General features: G+C 49.1%; 2 protein-coding genes across 4 annotated transcripts in view; both read right to left on the reverse strand.

The window, feature by feature from the left end:
- OCSTAMP (osteoclast stimulatory transmembrane protein) lies at window positions 3,288-11,041 on the reverse strand. Its single transcript, XM_013985433.2, is given in 6 exon segments — window positions 3,288-3,711; window positions 3,713-3,768; window positions 3,771-4,097; window positions 4,100-4,121; window positions 7,800-8,802; window positions 10,351-11,041. Coding segments are annotated over 6 exon segments (1,623 nt in total). The 5' UTR covers window positions 10,395-11,041; the 3' UTR covers window positions 3,288-3,540.
- The window catches only part of SLC13A3 (solute carrier family 13 member 3), a 78,101-nt gene continuing 68,242 nt past the window's right edge, over window positions 13,531-23,389 (reverse strand). Inside the window, exons 9-11 of one of the 3 annotated variants that reach the window (XM_021078285.1) lie at window positions 22,334-22,495; window positions 19,716-19,853; window positions 13,531-18,221 (exon numbers count right to left, since the gene is read on the reverse strand). In XM_021078285.1, coding sequence (XP_020933944.1) covers window positions 18,045-18,221; window positions 19,716-19,853; window positions 22,334-22,495 — 477 coding nt within the window. In that variant the 3' untranslated portion in view covers window positions 13,531-18,044. The remainder of the gene's footprint in view (window positions 18,222-19,715; window positions 19,854-22,333; window positions 22,496-23,389) is intronic. The other 2 variants (XM_003483976.4, XM_021078284.1) reach the window with 2 other exon arrangements.

The raw sequence follows: 23,389 nt of genomic DNA on the forward strand, positions 1-23,389 counted from the left end.
CATTCTGAGAGCCTGCTATATGAATGGTGCTTCTCGATTTCCTACCTTCCTGATTATCGCAGAGTTGAGCTCCCTGGACAAGGCAGTTCTGGGCCTTCCTTCCTGGAGGGCCCCTCCTCCAGCACCTCCCCACTTCCCATTCGTAAGGACTCATTCTCTGTACTAAATATCTCCTGGCTGAAAATACCTGGAGCCTTTCTTTTAACTGTAATGAAATCCTGACTGATACAGCACCCAATACAGCCCACATTAGTTCTTTTTAAATTAGGTCAGTGTAAAGTCTCACATTTCTTTTTGTTTCCTTACGTACCCATTACACAGATGGCACCCAAAAAAGGCCTAGAAGCTTACCCAACAAGCAAGAAAACTTTCTTTTTTAGAAGTGTAGGGGTGATGTGTAGTGAAAACTTTGCTAACTTAAGTTTTTTCTTATCTTTGTTAAAAACAAAAGACAACTCAGGGTTTTCCAATAATTAATCAGGATTCATGGTCCACTCTAGCCAGCAGTTGGAGGGGAGCAGAGGGCATCAGAGGAGGGAGGAGGGTTTGGATCTGGGACTCCACAGCCCCCACTTTCTCCTACTCCACCAGCTCAGGACAGGCTGCCCACATTCCTTGGTTCTTGGCCCCTTCCTCAAATGAGGTCACTCCAACCTCTGCTCTGGTCATCACATACCCTCTTTTTTTTTTTTTTTTTCTTCTTTTTAGGCCCACATACGCAGCACATACGTTCCCAGACTAGGGGCTGAATCACCATGGCCACAGCTACACCGGATCTGAGTCACATCTGTGACCTATGCTGCAGCTCACAGCAATACCGGATCCTTAACCCACTAAGCAAGGCCAGGGATCAAACCCACGTCCTCATGAATACTAGTAGACTAGTTGGATTCTCAACCTGCTGAGCCGTAACAGAATCTCCACATCCCCTCCTTTTGACTTGTAAGAACCACTGCGATTATAGATTATAGATTATAGATTATATCGATTATATTGGCTCCCCCACCTCCCACTCCAAACTATAATCCAGATAATCCATCCATCCCTAGACCCTTGACTTAATCACATCTGCAAAACCCCTTTGGCCATGTCAGGGGACATATTTACAGGTTCTGGGCATTAGGGTGTGGACAGCTCTGGGGGGCATTATTCTGTCCACCACATGTGTGGTCCAGGGGGAGTTGGCCTTGGGAGGCAAAGCTGGTGTGCTTGGGCCTGATGTCATTCTCCCAAATGCACTGGCTGTTGAATTTGAAACACCTGTCTGGGGAATGTATTTCTTCTTGCTTTGTCATCTTTCCCTTTGGCCACAAACTCGGCCCCATGCAGGCTGCTTCCAGTGCCCGACCATTCCAAACCACAAACCCCAAATCTTCAGGAAGAGAGTGAGTCCAGAGAGAGTGGAATTTACCTCCAAATACCTGGGCGTTCAACTAATTTTTACTGAGCACTTGCTCAGGTTCTGCTTTAGATGCTTGAAAAACTGGAGGACCAGATAGTATGGAGTTTACATGCTGTGGGGATGACACAAAACACCAGCAAATAAAGAGAAGGAGAAACATACAAATGCCTATGTAAGATAACAAAGGATATTGATACGAGTGCGTATAGAGATGATAAAGCAATTTGATACGATAGATCAGGGGTCAGCAAACATTTAAAGGGCCACAGGGTACATATTTCAGATTTTCTAGACCATGTAGTCTCTGTCTCAACTACTCAAATTTCCCATTACAGCCAAAGAAGTCAGAGACAATACTCGAACCAACATCTGCGGCAAGGGTCCAACAAACCTACTCACAAAAGCAGGCCGGATTCGGCCCACAGACCGGAGCTTGCTGCCTCCTGTGATGGAGTGGAACTAAGTGGGATGGGACACTATTAGGCAGAAAAGTCAGGGAAGGCTTCTCCGAGGAGCTGCCGTTTGAGCTAATGCTCAAAATAACACAAAGAAGGCGGCCACGCGGAGGCTTGAAGGAAGAGTTTCTGGATGTGGGCACAGCAATGGTGTTGCCCTGAGGTGCAAATCAGCCTCGTGCCTCCGAGGCGCTAAAGCCCCTGCGGCGGGGCCTAGTGAGGGAGGGAGAGGCTGGTGAGTCGAGGCTTTGTGACCCAGGCAGGAATGAGAGCGCAGACTCGCAGGGAAAACTAAAGAGCGTTTCATGAAGGTAGAGCGAGGACTTCACTAAGGGAAAGATGACGACACCCGCACAGGCTTGTACCTGGTAGATGAACGCTGAGCCCCTCCGGAACACAGGGTCCCCCACACCGGGGAACGCGGCCCCGGCCAAGTAACCGCAGGACTGAACATCCGGGCCTCTCTCTCCCCGCCCACTTTGGACCGCCCACCCATGCCTCCCATTGGCTGAGCCCAACCAGGAGTCAGAGGTCAAGGAGCCAGGGCGGGGAATGACCTCGAGGGAAAAGCAGGGAACACCAAGCCCACAGGGGAAGGAGCTGCGATTTTATGATAACTTCAATGGGAATGGAGTTGCCATCAAATATGGATTACCTATCAATTTGTTTTGTCTTTTTGCCATTTCCTGGGCCGCTTCCGCGGCATATGGAGGTTCCCAGACTAGGAATAGGGGTCGAATCGGAGCTGTAGCTGCCAGCCTACACCAGAGCCACAGCAACGCAGGATTCGAGCCGCGTCTGCGACCTACATCACAGCTCACAGCAACGTTGGATCCTTAATCCACTGAGCAAGGCCAGGGATCAAACCCGCAACCTTATGATTCCTAGTCGGATTCGTTAACCACTGAGCCACGATGGGAACTCCGGATTACCTATCAATTTGAACTTCAGCTAAACAGGAATCCAGGTCTCTTTCATACGGCCCTGGGGATACTTATATGAAATCTGCATTTGTTGTTTAGCTGAAATTCACATTGAACCAGGTGTCCTGTATATATATTTTTTTTGCTAAACCTGGCGAGCCTAGAAGGGAAACCCCTGAAGGAATTTGAAGTGATCTTCATTCACTCTAATTTTGAGTTTAAAAAATACATGTTTTGATACAATCAAGAAAAAAAAAATGTTTTTGTCTTTTTAGGGCCGCACACGCATATGGAAATCTCCCGCATATGGAGATTTCTAGGCTATGGGTTGAATCAGCGCTGTAGCTGCTGGCCTACACCACAGCCACAGCAACACCAGATCTGAGCTGCGTCTGCAACCTACACCACAGCTCATGGCAACGCCAGATCCTTAACCCACTGAGCAAGGCCAGGGATCGAACCTGCTTCCTCATGAATACTAGTCAGATTGGTTTCCACTGAGCCAGGATGGGAACTCCAAGAAAATTTTAATTACTATAAATAGGTTCAGAGGATTCAGGGAGACATAAATAAGTCCAATTTCAATATTGTCAGGGTGCAAAGTCGCCATCTGCCAGGTAAAGCAGTAGATGCAGATGGGAGCTTGGACAAAGCCCCCACCCTGCCCATCCCCCACGGGCCGGAGGAACTTTGTCTTCACTTTGCATAGCTTGATTCTGTTTATCAAAGACTTTGATGTCCAACATCACATCCCGTCCTATCACATTGCTGCGTGGAAAGTCTCATCAGTAGTTATTACGCAGTTGTTATGCAGATGTAGAAACAGAGGCTCAGAGAGGTCACACAGAGAAAGAGCAGAAGGGCCAAGGTTACAACTCAGGGCTGGGCAACTCCAAAGCTCTTTCCCCTCGGCCCCACTGCTCTCTCTTTGTCCAGGTGTCTAGGGGCCTGTCTAGCCATGCCGGCTGCTTGCTGGGTGTCAAGGTCAGGATGGAGTTCCCCTGGCCAGCTGCTGGGCTTGGTGCCTGTTGTATCTTCGCTGGAGCCTGGCCTGAAGGTGGCGGACCCTCCTTGCCTCCTGGGTCTTGAAGAAGGAGGCAGCGATGCTGTGCCGCAGGCGGCGGGCATAGGTCTCCAGGAGGACCGTGGAGCAAGCCACAAGCTGCAGGGCGCCAGCAGCCAGTGGGGCAGCTGTATGTGGGCGCTGGGCGGGCAGCAGCGGGCAGCCGGGGGCGGTGAAGCGCAGCTCCCACTGGAAGGAGTGGTGGGAAGAGAGGAAGGGGCTCTCTGGAGGCAGCTGGTTGAAGAGGAAGGGATGAAGCCCAGGACAGTGTATGCAGCCTTCAAAAAGGAGGAAAAGGCCGAGTCAGCAAACATACCCCAGCCACTCCCTTTCTCCCACCAGAGACAGATAGATGCTCATGAGACTGGAGGGGGCCAACTTTCCCTGACATCATCTGCAAAATGGGTGCAAAAGGAACTCCTGCATCCTGGGGTTTGAGGAAGGTCAAACAAGATCAGAAATCTGAAACAGGCTTTTTGAGAAAAAAAAAAAAAAGTACCATACAAAGCTATTTTTATTATTGTTACTCTTTGCGGAGAATATTTTTGAGAAAACCAGCTCATGCTTATCAGCATTTACTCTTTGCTGAGCCCTTAGTGAATACATCAGATGTTCTAGTCCATGGAATAAGCACAATTTTATGAGGTTGATGCCATCAGGAGCATCATTTAACTTAAGGTCATACTGTGGGTTACATGTGGCCCACCCAGGCGTCAGTCCCAGCCAAGGTGGCCCTTAGTTTCCTGCTCATAAATAAGCATCAGGCCCTACAATTTCTTTTCTTTTCTTTCTTTCTTTCTTTTTTTGTTTGTAGGGGCACACCCGAGGCATATAGAAGTTCTCAGGCTAGGGGTGGAATCAGAGCTACAGCTGTTGGTCTAGACCACAGCCACAGCAACACAGGATCTGAGCCATGTCTGTGACCTACATACACCACAGCTAATGGCAATGCCGGACCCTTAACCCACTGAGCAAGGCCAGGGATTGAACCCACATCCTGATGAATACAAGTTGGGTTCGTTACCACTGAGTCACAATGGGAACTCCAGGCCCTACAATTTCCATGGGGCATGTTGGAGCAAGAAGGATGGTGTCCACAGAGGCAGGGAGGTCAGAGGTTAAGCTTTTGAAATTTGGAGCCTGACTTCTTGGTTTGGATCCTGGTTTTAACCAAAGATAACTTCCCCATTAAGCACAGTGCTGGGGACCCATAGCACTTTTAGGAGCCTATGACACTGTTTTATTTTCTTTTGAAATCAGAATTTAAAAATGAACTTTTAGGGAGTTCCCATCATGGCTTGTGGAAAGGAATCCCACTAGTATCCATGAGGATGTGGGTTCCATCCCTGGCCTCACTCAGTGGGTTAAGGATCCAGCATTGCCATGAGCTGTGATGTAGGTCACAGACACAGCGCAGATCTGGCGTTGTTGTGGTTGTGGCACAGGCCAGTAGCTGTAGCTCTGATTCGAACCCTAGCCTGGGAACTTCCATATGCTGCAAGTGCAGCCCTAAAAAGCAAAAAAAATTAAAAAATAAAAATGAACTTTTAGGAGTTCCTGTTGTGGCTCAGTGGGTTAAGAACCCAACATAGTGTTGATGAGGATGCAGGTTTGATCCCTGGCCTCCCTCAGTGGGTTAATAATCCAGTATTGCTGCAGGCTGCGGCGCAGGTTGCAGATGTGGCTTGGATCCCATGTTGCTGTGGCTGTGGCATAGGCCTGCATCTGAAGCCCTGATTCAACTTCCCATGTGCCACAGGTGTGGCCTTAAAAAAAAAAAAAAAAAAAAAAAAGAACTTTCAAATTGAAGAATATGTTTCACAATATAATAGTAATATATTTATCATGATATCAACAGTCATTAATATTTTTATGGTGAAAGGAGTCCATGAGAGTAGGGCCCACCAATGTCTCAGAACAGCCCTGGTTTCTGCACTTACAGTTTGGGTGAATTTGGGCAAATTCACTAACTTCTCTGAGCCTCAATGTCATCATCAGTAAAATGACAGTGATAGTAATTCCTGTCTTATAGACTCAAAGTGGCAATTAAATGAGCTGTTTTATTTTCATCAGTTCTGGGATTCATTTTTTTCCCCCCATATTTTAATATCTTTGAGCTTAAAGTGTGTCTTCAGAATGATATGATTCGTCACTGATTTGAGCAGTTGTGCCAACACATGCTTTCGAGTCAGAGGGTGCCAACAGCAAAACTTGCAGGGTAGGTGTCCACAATATGGAAGAAAATGCTGGAAGTCATAGTGGAGCATCATCAGTGCTCTTGAAGACACGGAGAAGAAACAGGATTAGCTGAAAAGCTGAAGACACTGACAACTCAGCCAGAGTCATGAAGAGTTAGGCTTGAATAAAAGGGTATGTCAGGAAAACCTTCCCAAAATTACTTCACTATTTTTCTTGTTAACTATTTATGAGAAAGAGGATAAAATAAATCTAGCTTAAGTAATCAGTCAACGACTTTATACAACTACAAATACAATTGTAAATGATTAGAAGGCATTGTGTCAGTTTAATTGACAGCATTTTATCTGATGCTGCATAAAATGATGACATGACTTGCAATCAATGGCATCTTAGATTTGCTGAAATAAAGAAGATCAGGTAACATAGCACATTGCCTGACATGTTTATTTACTGTGACTGATGTTAAGAAATGCACCTTATGAAGAAAATTTTCATAGAACAATACATCCTCCTATCACCTGCAATATACTCTAATAAATTTCTACTTCTAGTCTATTCTACTTCATATATAAAAAAAAAACCCAGTGACCCTGACCCCCTAAAGTGATTAAATTGATCAAATTGGTTCCACGCAGTTTGAAAGAGACTTGCCCAGTACATAATAAATGCTCAATAAATATTAGCTATTAATATGATTAGCTCAGGGTCTGACATTTTGGTATGACTTTTGTGTGAGATCTCACTAATAAAAATAAAAAGATTTGGAGTTCCCATTGTGGCTCAGTGGGTTAAGAATCTGACCCAGGATCCATGAGGATGCAGGTTTGATCCCTGGCCTTGTTCAGTGGAATAAGGATCCAGTGCTGCCATGAGCTGTGGTGTAGGTCACAGACATGGCTCGGATCTGGTGTGGCTGTGGCTGTGGCAGAGGCCAGCAGCTGCAGCTCTGATTCAACCCCTGGCCTGGGAACTTCCATTTGCCAAGTGTGACCATAAAAAGCAAAAAAGAAGAAGAAAAAGAAAGATTTGTGCCCAAAGAAAAACACCACAAAAATGGATGAGATAGTAAGTTTTTCCAATAGCAAATAGATAGTAAATATTGTATATGTTACTATTAAAATAGTCAATATTTTAGGCTTTGCCAGCCATACAATCCTATGGCAATTATTCAACTTGGCCTTTGTAAGCAGCCACAGACAACGTATAAGCAGATGGCATGGCTGATCTGAGACCAATAAAACTCAATTTGCAAAAACAGGAAGCTAGCAAGATTGGCCCTAGGGCTGTTGTTTTAGACTCCTGATCTAGAATATTCCTAAGGCCTCCTCCAGTCCGTTATATACAGATGTGAACTCTTAATAAAAACCACTATTTGTCTCACATCTCCTATGCAGCACAGAGCCTACTAGGTACTTCTAGAGACTACAGCCTTTTAAGACTTGAGTGGCGAAGATTGATCCAATTTGTACAAGTGAGAAAAATGAGGCTGCCACACGTGAAGAGTAATTTTGGTGGGCAAATTATTTTAATGTCTGACTATCATTATCCACACCTGCAATCAGGGGTGAGGCCAACCCACTGCATTGGGCTGTTGTAGGAATTAAATGAGTTCACCTGCCGAGGCCTCTGGATCCCATTGCTTGTCCAAGGACCACAACTTGAAGGCAAGTAAAATTCAATTTTGAATCAGGGTTTAAAAAACTCTATCCTTTCCCTCAGGGAAATGACTCTGCCCACCTTCCCATCACTGCACTTACGTCATACTTGATGGTGAGTGTGATGGGCACGGTGGGCAGCTTCTGAGCCCAGTCCACAGCTGCCTGTGCCAGGAGAAAAGCGGCATGGTCCATGGCCACTGTCACAGCTGTGGCCATCAGAAGCAGGGTGAGCATCCCCAGCTTTAGGGGACAATTCAGCAGCTCCCTCTGGGACAGCCTCGGCCGGGTCGCCCAGAGCAGCCAGGCTGGCGGGGAGGCCACCAAGTGTGTGGCCCCGACCTCTGCCAGTTGCTGAGCCAGCTGCCGGGTAGCATAGACGTTATCAAACTGCAGGTTGGTCAGGTAGCGGTGGAGGTACCAGGCCGAGTCCACCAGGAGACCCAGCGTAAAGAGCCCCGTGACCGCCCGCTGGGTCCCCAGCGCTGCCACACGGACCAAGGACTCCAGGCCAGAGAAGTCATCCAGGACCTGCTGAGTGACCTTGAGCATGTGGAGCCTGAAGGCAGAGCCATTGCCTTGGGCCTGGAGTGTCAGGCCTTGGCTGCCCACTTGGCCAGCAGGGCGCAGAGCCTGGGATGCTGCATGCAGCTGGTGAGTGGTGTTGAGCAGACTCTCCAGAGAGCCCTCAGTGACACACCTCAGCACCTGCCCAGCTGCGTGCATGTTGGCCAAGACGTTGGGCACCACAGCAATGGCCAGGGTGGCGGTACTCCAGGAGAGGAGTAGGCTACGGCCCTGCTCTGTGCCCAGGGTGGGCACACTGAGTGCAAACACGCAGCGGGCAGGAGGCACCAGGCTCAGGCCCAGGAAGACCAGGAGGCCACAGACAGTGGCCACCATGGCTGAGGGTCCTAGAGGATAAAGCAGCAAGGATGCCAGCCATTGGTAGGTCAGACCTGTGGCGGCAATGGCCAGGCAACCGCACAGGAGGAGCTGGGTGAGCAGCTGGCCACAGCTGCTTGGGACAGGCTGGGAGAAGGCAATCCAGGCAGCTTGCAGCGGGGCAAGGGCCTTGCAGAGCCCCTGGGACCAGAATCTCCACCTGCACACAAGGAAATTGGAGGGACCTCTATCAGAGGGGTTTGGGAGATCCATGTCCACCCAATGCCCCTGCCCTACAGACTCTTCAACTGCTAACAGCCTCCACCCCTTTAGCCACAGGGGTGGGCACTGTTTTCAGGTGGGCCAATCAGAGCAACCCACCCCAAACCCACATGACCCACGCTGAGCCAATCAGAGCCTTCCCTGGGATTGTTCTCACTGAATTGTCAGGGAAGAATGCAGTCTCTCTCTCTTTTTTTTTTCCCATTTTTTTTTTATTACTCAAATGAATTTATCACATCTATAGTTGTATAATGATCATAACAATCTGATTTCACAGGATTTCCATCCCACAGCCCAGGCACATCCCCCCACCCCCAAGAATGCAGTTTCAAAGCAGTTTCCATGCAGTTCGTGAGGATGTGAGGAGGACTGTCTGGGCTGCTTGTGTCTGGTGAGGGCAACGGGCCCAAGGGAATGAAAGAGTCACAGAGAGAGAAGCACAGACGACAGAGAGAGAATGAGAAAGAGAAAAGGGAAGGGACTCTATTTCATTTGAATGCGTGGCCTTGGGCAGCTCACTGTGTGACTCTGGACTTTCCTTCTTTGTGGAGCATCGTGTCTTCTCTATAATTTGGAGGATGGGGAGAGTGGACCTGCTGACCTCTGAGGAAATTTTCTCCTCCATTGGCCTTATATTTATTCATCCAACAGATATTTATTAAGCAACTACTATGTGCTAGCCACTGGAGAAATAGGAATGATTAAAACAGAGACTTCCTGCCCTTGCAGAGCTTCCACGGAAGAGTGATGGCAGAGGGACAGTAAGAAGAGGTTGGTTTCTGGATACATTTTGTTGGAAGAGCCAACACGATTTGTGGACTGATTGGCTGTGGATGTGAGAGAGAAAAGGGAGCAGTCAGGATGACAATGAGGTTTTGTGCCTGAGCAGCTGAAAGCACTGAAGATGCTGGAGGAGGTGATGGAAACTGGAAGATGAAGAGGAAGGTATGAAACAGTTGTCTGGGAAAGCAGGAGAATGAATGAACTAGGGAAGTTCTACATGTGCTGGGGGCCCACATGTGGTTAGGGGTGATGAACCGTGATGTTCCCAGCCCTGATGGCACTTTAATTCGGGAGCAAACCCCCTCCTCCTGTATATATAATTTGTATTCGGAACATGGTAGCTGTTAAAATAATAGCTGATACCATGTACGATACTGGAATGGAAAACCCGTTCTAAGTCATATTGGCGGCCGAGCCTGTGCTGAAAGTTGTAAATGATAAGGAGCCAGCTGCCACATGTTGGGTGCTTCCTCTGGGCTGAGTAGGATGGCATTTCTCATTTAATCCTCACAACAGCCTCCTAGTCATTATTATTACTCCCATTTCACCGATGGGGAAACTGAGGCTCAAATCAATGAGGATTTACCCAAGGTCACGCAGCCAGGGAATGGCAGAGCTTGCGACCTAGGTCCATACCCATCAGGCCTGACTGCTGACTGTTTCCTTGCCTGTGGCCCCCAGTGTCCCAAGTCCCCAGACGTACCCGGTCCTGATGAGGGGCTCTGCTGTCTCCCAGGGGGTCCTCATGTTCTCTGAACAGCAGCGGATCCAGGCAGGCTGGTTCAGGCAGTGACGGCACGTGGAGAGGAAGTGGGGGGAATTGTGTCTTCTAGGACTTGGGAAACCCTGTCACTTCTGTTTTTCTGCCTTTAATTAAGTGCTTCTGGTGGCCCTGCCCCGCCCAGGCTGGGCCCACCTCTTAAGGGGTTGGGCGAAGGAAGGAGGCACACAGGAATGGTAGAAGGTGTGGGAGGAGAGAAAAGGCCTTTTTCAAGCAACATCTCTAATCCTGATAGCAGGAAGGCAGAATTAGTCCCATTTTACAGAGGAGGAAATTGAGGCTCCGAAAAGCCATTACAGCTCATTAGGGGTAGTGCTGGGCCTGGAGCTCAGCTTGACTTCCCCTTTCCCTCCCCCTGCACAGTTATGTGCCCCAAGAGGAGCCTGATCCCTAACTCTCAGGGCGTGGGGACCCACAGGAGACCACTAGACTCGGCTACGACTCCCTCAATCCTCAGTGGCTCTGGTCTCCCCCACAGTGGCTAGCTCCCATCCTGTCTTTATAGCCCAGTGTGGATCTGGCTTTGAACCACAGCTCCGTCCCTCCCTAGCTGTGTGACCCTGGGCACAGGACCTCATCTCTCTCTCTCTCATTCTTTCTGTTTCCTCCTCTTAAAAGAGAGTAATGAGGACTTCCTGCTGTGGTGCATGGGGTTAAGAATCTGATTACAGGCATCGGTTCGATCCCTGGCCCAGCACAGTGGGTTAAGGATCCTGTGTTGCCGGCTCTGTGGTGAAGGTTGCAGCTACAGCTCAGATTCAGTCCCTGGCCCAGGAACTTCCATATGCTGTGGATGAAGCCAAACAAACAAACAAACAAACAAAAAACTGGAAAGGAAGAAAGAGACGATAAGAACAGTTAACATTTAGGGAGCACTTGCTCAGTATTGGGGCGCGGCAGGGGGCTTCTAAATAGCTTTTATTCAAATTCTCTGAATCTTTTCTTCCAACAACCCTTTGTGGTAGGGACTGATTTCTATTCGTCTTCTCAGAAAACAGACCCAGAAGGTGAAGTCCCTTAACCAAGCTGCTCAGCCAGTAACGGTGGAGCCAGGATTTCTGGTCAGCCGTTCTGCTGAGCATCAGCGGCTGGGCCCTACTGGCGGGGAGGAAAGACTTCACGAGGTTCATGATGATGCTGGGCTGCATCTGACAGTGTTGAGAGCAGGTGCACAATCTGCATGAATTCCCCATCTGTGGGCTCCATCTCAGTCACTGCCCTCAGGTTCATGTTCAGGCTCTTCTGAAAACCAATCCCTGGAAAGCAAATCCTCCCCCCTCACCACCTTCCCCCCCGCCCTGTGTCTCTGTGCCCAGCACTGCCTGCGGGAGCACTGCCTGTGGGACTACCCGCTCCGGGAGGCCTCATCTGAGCCCCTACGGGATGGATTGGTGTGGGGCAGGGGGAGGGGGCACACTTGGGTGGTATTCCAAGTTCCTGGTCGTTTTCCTTTCTAAGGGCATTGCCTGGGTCACTTGTTCAGGCCTGATGGGGGGTGTCCCACAGCCCAGATAAGGGAAGTGGCATTCTCATAGTCACACAGTTGGATGAGACACCTGTAGCCCTTGGAAGGCCTAACACCCTCCCCGGATCACAGCTCCCCCCAGGAAGCCAGGCCAGCTGCCTAGTCTGGGAAGAAGTGGGCACACAGAGTAGATCAAGAACAGGAAACTCAGGCACCTGCAGGGGCCGCCTGAGGTAAGAGCAGCAGGGATTGGGTGGGGTGGGGGGAACAGTGGTGAACTGACACGTGAGGTTCCTTCAGAAAGGGCAGCTTTTGGAGTTCCCCTGTGGCGCAGTGGTTAAGGATCCAGCATTGTCACTGCAGCGGCTCAGGTTGCTGCTGTGGTGTGGGTTTGATCGCTGCCCGGGGAACTTCTGCATGCCATGGACGTGGCCAAAACAACCACGGAAAAGGTCAGCTTCTACTCTGCTCCAGCTGGGAGTTGAAGCCCCTTGAAAATGAGACCAGACATCACAGGATGTCCAGTCTTTCCAGAGATGCCAGTCACTCCCAATTTTATGTAAAGGTCTCCAAGTTTTAAAAGCCAGCATATTTAAAAAAATGAAAGACGGTTGTGCAGGCTAATCTTGGCAGGTGTGTGGGCCAAAGCCAGCATGAGGCCTGGCAGTTTAAAGCTCTGTAGGAGGCCTCAGCAGGGCTGATGCAGGGAGCCGTCTAGCTGTTCCTCTGACCTGCGGGGGCCCTGGGCTGGAGGCAGCAGACCTGCATCAACCACCACTGGTGCTACTTACTGTGCTGTGTGACCTTGGGAAAGACACTCTCCCTCTCTGAGCTTCTAGGTACTCTGCTATAATGCGAATACTAGCACTTCTTAGAGTGGAGAATTCAAGGAGATAATATATGTACAGTGTTCAGTAAATAGATAAATGCTTCAGCCCTGCTCCCTCTGATCCGGGCTGTCAGATTGGCCTGAGTGAGCCCCAGTCTTCCCAGAGCAGACTGAACAGACCTCTACAATGACCCATGGACAGGACTCCTGGCCTGGGTCCCATTCCATAGGAAACCTCAGGGCATTGTGCTGGTCCGAGAGAGGGTCCTGGAAGAACCAGCACTGACCTAGTTTCTACACTGGCACTAGGGAGCTGATTGATTAAGGTCCGTGTTGGTCATTTCCCAAGCGCCTCTAGGGGATGTGAAAGATTTGGGAGGATGGAAGTATAGGGAGGGAAGGGGCAGAAGCTATTTTTGGCTTTTTTCAGTACATGTAGGTAGTCACTTCTGTTTATAGCAGGCTGGCCTGTGCCCAGGCCCACAACATCCGGTAGGGGCTCCTGAATCATCAAAAATAGAATGAGCCTTGTTGAGGGGAATTTGTGGGTAGAGGATTCAGAGCCATAAGACAGAACAGGAAGAGGAAGTGTAAGTCTTCAGATCTAGAATCATAATCAGAGGTCCACAGAATGCTAGAGTCACTGGATTTTACAGCTAGTGGGTGTGACTGCTGCCACCATCCAGTGGCGTGAGAATGAGGAGAGAGGGGGCTAGAACCTTATTAACCAGGCAGTGCTATCTAATAGAAACTATGTGAATTACATACAGAATTTAAACTTTTCTGGTAGCCACATACAAAAGTGAAGTGAATGTTAATAAAATATTTTATTCAATCTTATACATCCAAAATATTATCCTTGCAACATGTAATAGATATTTGAAAATATTAAGGAGGATCTGGATAGGCTGCATCAAAGGACTCCCTTGCATTTCTGGCTTCTGTTGATGTGATGGTGAATTTTATGTGTTAACTTCATTGGGCCACAGTATCCAGATAGTTGGTCCAACATTATTCCGGATCTTTGTGTGAAGGTGTTTCCAGATGAGATTTACATTTACATCAATGGAGTCGGAATAAAGCAGATTGCCCTCCATAATGTGGTGGGCCTCAGTTAATCAGTTGAAGGCCTGAAAAGAACAAAAGGCTGATTCCCCCTGAGCAAGAGGGAATTCTGCCAGCTGGCTGCCTTTGGACTTTGAACTGTAACTCTTTCCACATATACACATCTTGTTGGTTCTGTTTCTCTGGAGAACCCCGACCAATATAACTGGGTTTGGCCACTGCGGAGCCCCAGCAGGAGGGCTGAGGAAGGGAGGGGAGGAAGGTCCAGGTCAGCTGCCTCCCTCTGGAGTCATCAAGGGCTGGATGTGTCCTTGGACTAAATATGCCAGCTCCAGGTCAGTAGCTGTCCCTCAGACCCCGGGCTGGGAGGTGCGTCTCCATGACTGGCCCTCCCACCACCAGGGTCTCCACTTTCTCTTGTTGTCTCCATAAGTGACCAGATAAGCCCACAACTTTTAACTAGACCCTCTGCTAGTTTATGTGCTCACCATCTCCTTTCAAGACCTTAACTATGACTCTCGTTTCTCAGATGGGGAAAACAAGGTCCAAACAGTAAAGGACCTGATAAGGTTATGTAGATGTTATGAATGGAGCCAGGCATCCAACATGGCTTATTGACCTCCTCGGTCAATGACTTTTATTCATCTTTTTTCCCCCTCATTTGCCATCATGGCTTCCATTCCTCTCCCCACATGAGAGGAATGGGGAGAGGAATGGAAGCATGCTGCACTGCTATTTGACGTACATGCTGGAATACGTCCATGTCCACCCTATCACTCTGTTTCATCCCTTACACATGTTGCCATATTCCCAGTGTGCTTCCTCCACATTTTAGTTAAATGCCCCGCTTCCCCAGTGATGGTCGTCTCAGTGGCCTCCAGCTCCTTGGGACCTCAAGCAACAGCAACATGAATATCCTTCTACAGTGTCTTCTTAGGGACCCGTGTGATAAGTTTGGTGGGATATAAACCCAAGACTAGGATGGCCCATAGGGAACACAGAGAATCAATCTCCCTAATTACTGCCAAGTTGCTTGCCAGGCTGATGGTAATAGTTTGTTGTCCTGCCAGCAGAAAATGAGGATTTCTGGCTCGCCATTTCACCATCACTTATTATTCATTTCTCTAATTTTTGCCAGTCTGATTGGCATATTGTTGAGTCTTGGTTCAACCTGCATCCATCTGATTACAAGTGGTTTGAGCATCTCTTTATACTCCTGCTGGCCACTTACGAATCCCTTTTCAGAATGGTGTATTCATAATTTTCACTCAGTTTTCTCTCGGGTGTTAAGGTGGAAGGCTTCCAAAGTTGACGGTCAGTCATCTTCTCCCTGGTACATGGCTGCCACTCCTCCCATCAAGGAGCAGAGTTATTCCCTCCCCTGGAACCAGGCTGACCCTGTGGCCAGCTTTGATTCTACAATAGAATGTAGCAGAATTGTTGTTCGTAAGACTCCCAAGCCCAGGACTTAAGGGGCCTGGTAGCTTCTGCCTTTGCCTTCTGAGAAGCCCACTGTCATGTGCAGAGGTCCAGGGTAGACTCCTGGAGAGGCCACATGACCCTGGATGGTCCACAGGCATCCTGGACATTCCACCTCCAGTCAAACCCCCAGCAGAGTGGCCCCAGCCACACCATGCATAGCGGAGACAAAACCACACTTCGGAACTCTGACCAAATGCAGATATGGGAGCCAATACGTGGCGTTTTAAGGCCCAGAGCTTTGAGGTGATTTGTCATGCAGCCACAGGTAGCTCGGTGTTTTGTATTTGTCTCTTCTGACTTCGGAGTATTTCCTGTATATTCCAGACAAGTCTCTAGCATATGTCTAATGACTGTGTACCACCCCTTCACCCCTGTTCCTCCCACACCCCCGTGAGCACATGGCTGACTCCTCCTGGTCTCAGTTCGGTGTCGCCTCCTCAGAGAAGGCCTCCCTGACCACACCCTTTAGTGGAGCCTCTGAGTAGCTTTGTCACGTTGGCCAGCTTCATTTTCTTCTTAGCCCATGTTATGACCAAAAACATTTTCTTTGTTTACCTGCCTAATGTCGGTCTCCTTGGCTAAGTTCCACGTGGGTAAGGGCAGTGACCTAGCACATAATGGGTTCTAAATAAATACTGTTGAATGAATAACTGGAAGGATGAATGAACAAAGAAATGAGCCAAACAGACCCCAGATTGAAGAGATTGTGGTCTCATAACTTCTCATATCAATTCATTGATCTATATTCACTTACTGAGCACCTACTATGTGCCAGAAACTGTCCTAGGTACTGAAGTTACTGCACTGAACAAAACAGAGTTTGTATTCTCATACGTTTATATTTGAGAGGGAGAGAAAGTTAATAAACAAGAAAATAACTAATAGAGTATCCTGACTAAATACTAAGAAGAAAAAAACACAGCAGGGTAAGGGACTAGAGAGTAATGAGGTGATGTTTTAGAGGAGGTGGTCAGGGAACCTTCTCTGGGGAGGTGACATCTGAGCAGAGAGAGACCTGAATAAAGTGAGGAAGCAGGCATATATGTGGTTGCAAAGTGTTCTAGCAAAGGGAAGAGCACATGCAAAGGCCCGAGGCCAGAGAGATTGCCTGTGTGGCTGGAGCAGAGTGGAGAAGGGAGAGGAGCGAGGAAGTGAGGTCAGGAAGGCCAACTCTGTGCAACCCCCAGTTCTAGAATTTGGGGCTTTGAAGCTCTTTTATGGCCAAAAAGGCAAATAATCTCTAGGCCCAGTGTGCATTTAACATTCTTTATTTTATAGCAGTTTTCAATCAGAAGTATTTGAAACCATGATTCATCTAGTTACAAGCCCCTTGGGTCTCCCTGTGAGTGAACTCCGTGCCCCCATCCTACAGGAATGCACCCCCGCCCCATGGGCATAACTGTGACTAAACCTTGAAGTGCCCCCATAGGAAGGATGGGGAGCTACCCCCTCTCTTCCCTGATGCTCCCAGGGAAACACCCACGACTCACCTGTGCTGTTCCAAGAACAAGATCAGTCCCTGGAGCTGCCCTCCCAGCCTGAGCTGCAGGGGGAGCCTCAGCCCTCAGAGGGGTGAGAAGGGGGGAAGTGAGGGTCCTGGGCCTCAACTGGCACCTTTTCTGATGCTGGGCTAATGCCTGGCCACTGATCCCACAGACATTTCCTGAGCACCTGTTGGATCCAAACTGGGCTAGGCACTGGGGATGCTGCGATGTTCCTGCTTGAAACAAGGAGGGATCCAGTCCTTTAGGACAGGCCCGGCCAGCCCCTGGCTCAGGAGAACTCATCCTCATCTGTCAAAGATGATTATGGCCTATCCCTGCCTGAGATGTTTGACCTGGCCTTTCATAAGGCCCCAGTTTATCTTTTGACTTCTCTTTCATTTTTGGCCTTTGCTAATCAAACATGCTTCCAGGTGGAGTGGGGTGGGGAAGTAAAGACCAGCTGCCGGAACAAGAAGAAGCCGGCAGCCACAAAGGACCTGCGGGCCACATGTGGGAGAAGCCTGGGTGGAGGGGCCATGGGTCACCTGTGAGAGAGCAGGGCCCAGACCTGGCTTGACCCCAGAATTGTGACCACACTGGATCAGATTAAATAGGAAAGTCCTAACGAGTTTGGGTAGAAAGGAATAGAACGCCCCTTGTGTGCTCAGAAGCCCAGAGAAGCAGCAAGGAGGCTTTGTGTGGTCTCCGTGTCCTTGGGAGTCATGTGTCTCTCCAGAGATTGACACGAACCCTGGCTGGTATCAGAGGGGTGATATTCAAATGACTGGCACAGAATGACCCCCCACCCCCACCCCAAGCAGAACACACCGGCTGTGAAGAGCTGGGAGCTGGGCTAGGACACTGCAGCCCAAAGTCTCTTGAAGGAAGAGGATTCCCCAAGGCACGATGGTCTCTCCAGAGTGTAACCTAGCTTGTCCGTGTTAGCTGTGCCTCCCATCCCGACTCTCCAAGACAAATGCCCTTCCAGATGTGCTTATTGCTGCCGAAAGCAGGCTTTCTTGCATCCTAACCACAGCACAGCTCAGAGATAAAGGAGCCTGTTTCTCAGGCAGCAGATCCGGGAGGTAGCTGGGCCCTGAACTGCATGAGAAAAGAGAAGGTATCCTAGATAACGAGACTGCGGACCCAAGTGGACCACTGGAGGTCAGCCTTGCTTGCTGTATCCTGGGTCACAGAGAACAACTGCCTGATCGCCCTGTAGGGTCCTAGCAGCAGATGAGAGTGAAACCTTCTGGGAGGGCCCAGCCCCAAGAGAGTCCCTGAGGGGGACTCAGAGGGTCTGAGATGTGTCATTGGCCAAGGTGGGTGGCAATGCTGTGATGTTGGCTAAGTGGATGTTGGCCCAGTCCGGGAAGGTGCCCAGCTGGAAGATGGATTGTGCCCAAGTATTCATGGCCAGGCTGAGCAGCAGGACACCCATCAGGTTCATCAGGAGTCCTGTCCGCACCTGCAATGGAGCCCACAGTGAGGGATGGGTCTGCTGGATGCCCATTACACAGATGGAGAAGCCCAGGCTCAGAGTCGCAAAGCTGTTCCCCCAAGATTGCACAGCTGGGAAGTGATGGAGCTGAGACACAGACCCAGGTTGGTTGATGCCCAAGACCCTTACATCTTTTTTTTGGTCTTTTTTGTCTTTTTAGGGCCACACCCGCGGCATATGGAGGTGCCTAGGCTGGGGGTCAAATCAGAGCTACAGCTGCCGGCCTATGCCACAGGCAGAGCAATGCAGGATTGGAGCCACATCTGTGCCTACACCACAGCTCACAGCAATGCCGGATCGTTAACCCACTGAGCAAGTCCAGGGATTGAACCTGCGTCCTCATGGATACTAGTTGGGTTCATTAACCACTGAGCAACGATGGGAACTCTGACCCTTCCATCCTTACACACCCTAGGCTGGCCCTCAGAGAGCTGGAAATGTCCCCATTCACTGAGTTTCTAGGTGCCAGGTCCTGGGCTATGCAGTTGTCATAAGGATGTGCCATTTACCCCGAAAGCAACCCTCTGAGGGTTGTTGCTATTATTATTCTCATTTTACAGAAGAGGAAAATGTGGCTCAGAGAAGTTGGCTTACCCAGGGTCACAAACTTGGAAATAATCTTTGCTCATTAAACATTGCTTCTGCTTTTTGTTTACCGTCTCCCTCATAGTCCACCTCTGGGGAGGCGGACCTGGGCCCCCCAGTACCCAGCACATGGAATGTGCTCGGCAAATACGCGTACAATGAATGAACCAGCAGATGAATGGAGGTTTTTTTCCCTGGGGTCCCTGCATTCTTTGCCCTGTGATCTCTTTCTGCCTCTCGCTCTTGTCTTCTCTGTTTATCCTGTTGGGGTCTCTGTGCCTGGAGAGCCTACACTGGTAGAGGACTGGTTAAAGGGATCGCCTTTCTGGGTGGAACCAGCTTAGGATTTGCAGTCCCTAAGGGCCCAGGGTGCAAACAGCCCAGGCAGCCGGTGGAGGGGAAGGGCAGCAGGAGAGGTAGGGGAGAGCCTTGCTGAAAGCTGGGTGGTCCCCCCACCGCCGTGACCCTCAGCTTCTGTCTCCTTCTCCAGCTGGCTGGGCACCGAGGCCCAGCCCTCAGTGCCAGCTGTGGTCCACTGCTCCTCTCCTAAAGACGCCAGGCACGGAGCGCTTGGCCAAACAAGTCACAAGAGAGAGCACTGCCCAGAGAGATGGAGAGTCCCTTCTCTCTGAAGCAAACTCTGGCATGTGGTTGCTAACGCAGGGTTTCCTGAAATTGCCGAAGTGTAAGAAACGTCCCAGAGTGTTTGCTAAAAGATATATTTCTTTTTCTTGTCTGGGCTCCCACCCAGAATGACCTATTCAGAAACTGGAAGATGTTTGGGGGTGGGGTGGGAGCCCTGCCCCGATGCCTTGCCCACCCCCAGGGGACCACCCACCTCTCTGGGCCTCTGCTAGAAAATGCCCAAAGACTCACCATGTCTCTGACTAGCAAGTGTCCAGAGGCGAAGGCGATTGAGTTGGGGGGCGTTGAGACCGGGAGCATGAAGGCGTAGGAGCAGCCGACGGTGGCGGGAATCATCAGATACAGGGGGTGCACCCGCAGACGGATGGCCTGGGCCCGGCGGGGGCGGGAGAGACCAAGACAGGGAAATACGGAGAAAACACATGGGAGATGGAGACAGGAAGAGAGACAGGGATACGCACAGAGAGGATCGGCAGAGTGAGAGAGCAGGAGAGAAACGGAAAGATGCATTTTAAGATATACAGAAGTGTGGCCAGAAATACAGACACACAGGCAGAAGTACAGACAGGCAAGAAGAGAACCACACCAAGGGAGACAGAGAACATTCCTAGGTTAGCAACGTTGTGAGGCCACATACAAGTTCACCAGGGAAGATGGGCTGGGGAGATTACTCTAGAACACTTGGCTATCCATCAGACTTGAGGGTGTATCCGAATCCCTGGAGGGCTTGTTAAGCCAGAGGTGGCTGTGGCCCTGCCTCTGCCAGAGTTGCTGAGTCAGCAGGTTTGGGGAAGCCCCAAGAATGCGCATTTCTAACAAGTCCCGGGTGATGCTGGTGATGCTGGTGATGCTGATTCCAAGACGGTCCACATCTTGAGAATCATGGCTGGAAAATATCAAGTTGCCTGCCTGGTCCTCTCAGCTGAACAAGCTGGCCTCTGGGTACCTTCTATTGGGGGCTCACTGGGTTTCCAGGAGAAAGAGAGCTCATGATAGCACCTGCTGACAGCATTTCCACATTTCTAAGACTGTGTGGATCAAAGGAATCAGTGGGTTGGCCTCAGCGGGCCACCAGCTCGTCACCTTTCCCAAATGGCATGTCCACCTCTAATTCATGCTGATCACTTCACCAGCATCTTAAAGACAAGCATTTTTGGCCCTTCTGGGGAATTTTTGTAACCCAAAGCATATACATTTTCTCAAAAGGCACTAGGATTGCCCCCTTGCAGGTAAAATGTGTTGATTTTGATGATAAGCCACATTTAGAAGAAGGCATCGTTTGCTAGTATCTTCTCCAGCAAAATCTGCCCCTGTAGACCTAGCTGGGTCTGCTCTCCCCCGCCCCCCCGAGACCATCTCAGAGCACCCCCATCTCTCTCAATTGCCTGATCCATCAGATCCTGGGGAAGGGTGTGATTAAATCCAATCACACTTAGCAAGGCTGTGGGGACTCCTACCCCCCCACTGCTGGTGGGAGTGTAAATGGCACGCCCACACTTGGGAGGGCACTTGGTGCATCTCTAACCAAACTGTAAAAGCAGGTGGGCTTTCACCTGGGGGATCTCAGTTCCCCGGATCCAGATGCTAAATATAGCAAAGGTGCTCAGACACAAGGCAGCGTTGCCGGGAAACAGCAGAGGCTGCAAACAACCTCTGTGTTCATCAGTAGAAGACGGCTTCAATAAATTGATCAGGATGGATTCATAACGGAAAAGTCTTCAGTCACTGAGAAAGAATACAGTGTAACTGTGTGAGCTAATGCAGCATGATGGGCATTATAAATCGATGCATCTATAAGTAAACAGAGAGCAAAAGCTAGTCTGCCTGGGATATCACTGCTTGCATACAAGATGCAGGCAACACTGATTTAATTTGATCATTTGGGATTAGATAGAGAAAATTAAATGGTTTGGTCTCCTTTAGTGTATTTAAATATACAACTATATTGATAGTTTCTGTCAATCAGTTTTGAAATTTGTAGTAGAAATTTAATCTTGATATCCTGTTCTTTTCATATGATCCTAGATCCATTTTGCTATTTGCACCTTTGTTTACATGGGAGATGGAGTTTGACTCTCTTTTCCTTTGCTCTCCTTCTCTGGTGTTGGTGTCAGGGTTTTGCGAGCTTTACACCGGGTTGAATGGCTTCCCAGTCTGAAACACTCTGGGTAAGTGGGGACTCTGTTCCTTGAAGACCTAGCAAGGAATGTCTCCACTTAGACATCCCTCAGGGGGCTGGTGATTTTTGGAGCAGTGATTCTCAACTGGGGATAATTCGTCTCCCCAGGGGACAGCTAGCAATGTCTAGAGACATTTTGGATTGTCACAATTTAGGGGGATGCTTTTGGCATCTAGTAGGTGGTGGTCAGGGATGCTGCTAAACATCCTCCAATGCACAGGACGGCTCCCATAACTGAAGTCTCTGGTCCCAAACAGCAACGGTGCTGAGAAACCCTGCTTTAGAAGAGGCTAGGGCTTTGCTTGCCATTAGAATTTCTCCTCTGGTCATCTGTCTACTCAGATTTTCTACTTCTTCTTAATCCATATTTGGCAATTTCTATTTTCCTAGAAAGCTCTCCATGTCACCATGGGTTATTTTTCCCAAAGGAGAGAATTTGGTGCACTTTGAAAACTTGTACTGTTTATACATTTCTTAAAGAAAAAGAAATAGTACTTAAAAAAAAAAACATGGTTCTGACAATTTCATCCGTTTTGGACGAAAGCAAATGACCACTGTGGCCCCCAGTGCAGCTCCCAGGAGCCAGGAAGGGATTTCTGAACCTGTGTTGGGGAGGGGTGTTTCCCTCCCACCCCAATACAAAGTGCACCCAATACCCCAGGACCCTCACCAGCTCCGCCAGGACAGGCAGAAAGATGATGATGGTGGCCGTGTTGCTGGCAAACTCGGTGAAGAAGGCGACGACCACAGTGATGAGCAGCACGGCCAGCACCGGCGGCACGTTCTCCAGGGGGTGCAACTGCCTGCCAATCCACGCCGACAGCCCGGACTCCTGCGGAGGGGAGGAAGCAGGGAGCACCTCTTCACACCCCAGCCCACCTCCAGCTGCCGCCCCGAGGGCTGGGCCTGGGCCGGGGGTTGTAACTGGTCAGAACCACGACCATGGCAGCCTTTCACATACAGGCTGACTGGAGCTCGGAGAGGGAAGTGACCTATCCAAGGTCACACATTGGAGCCTGGACTTCAATCAGTTTCTCTGCTTCCTGCGCTGTCCTCTACTCCTTACTCTACGGGCCCAGGGACCAAACCCCTGGCCTGCAAATAATCCATTTGGTTCTCGTAATAATTCATTGAGCTAACATATTTATACAAAATATTTGTTATTAATTGTATAATTATTTACAAAATATATTTGTAATTAGCTTATAATTCATATATATTTATATTTAAATAAGTATATTAATTAATTATAAATAATAAAATATATTTATAATATTACATATCAATACATATTGAATATATAATATATACAAGATATTCTATATACCATGTATCAATATATAGCAAATATAATATACGATGACTAGAATGATCAATAATGAAGATATTTCTGGTTCCCGTCGTGGCACAGCAGAAACGAATCCGACTAGGAACCATGAGGTTGTGGGTTTGACCCCTGGCCTTGTCATGAGCTGTGGTGTAGGTCGAAGACTTGGCTCAGATCTGGCGTTGCTGTGGCTGTGGTGTAGGTTGGCAGCTGTAGCTCGGATTTGACCCCTAGCCTGGGAACCTCCATATGCCACGGGTGCGGCCCTAAAAAGAAAAAAAAAAAGATATTTCTAGTCTATCATATGGATGACTGTTACAATGATGATAACACAAATGCTAACATTAACACTGTATCATATTCATCATCATAAGAATCACCATTATGAGGCCTTACAGG

Source organism: Sus scrofa, chromosome 17, assembly GCF_000003025.6.
Source record: "Sus scrofa isolate TJ Tabasco breed Duroc chromosome 17, Sscrofa11.1, whole genome shotgun sequence".
Taxonomy (NCBI): domain Eukaryota; kingdom Metazoa; phylum Chordata; class Mammalia; order Artiodactyla; family Suidae; genus Sus; species Sus scrofa.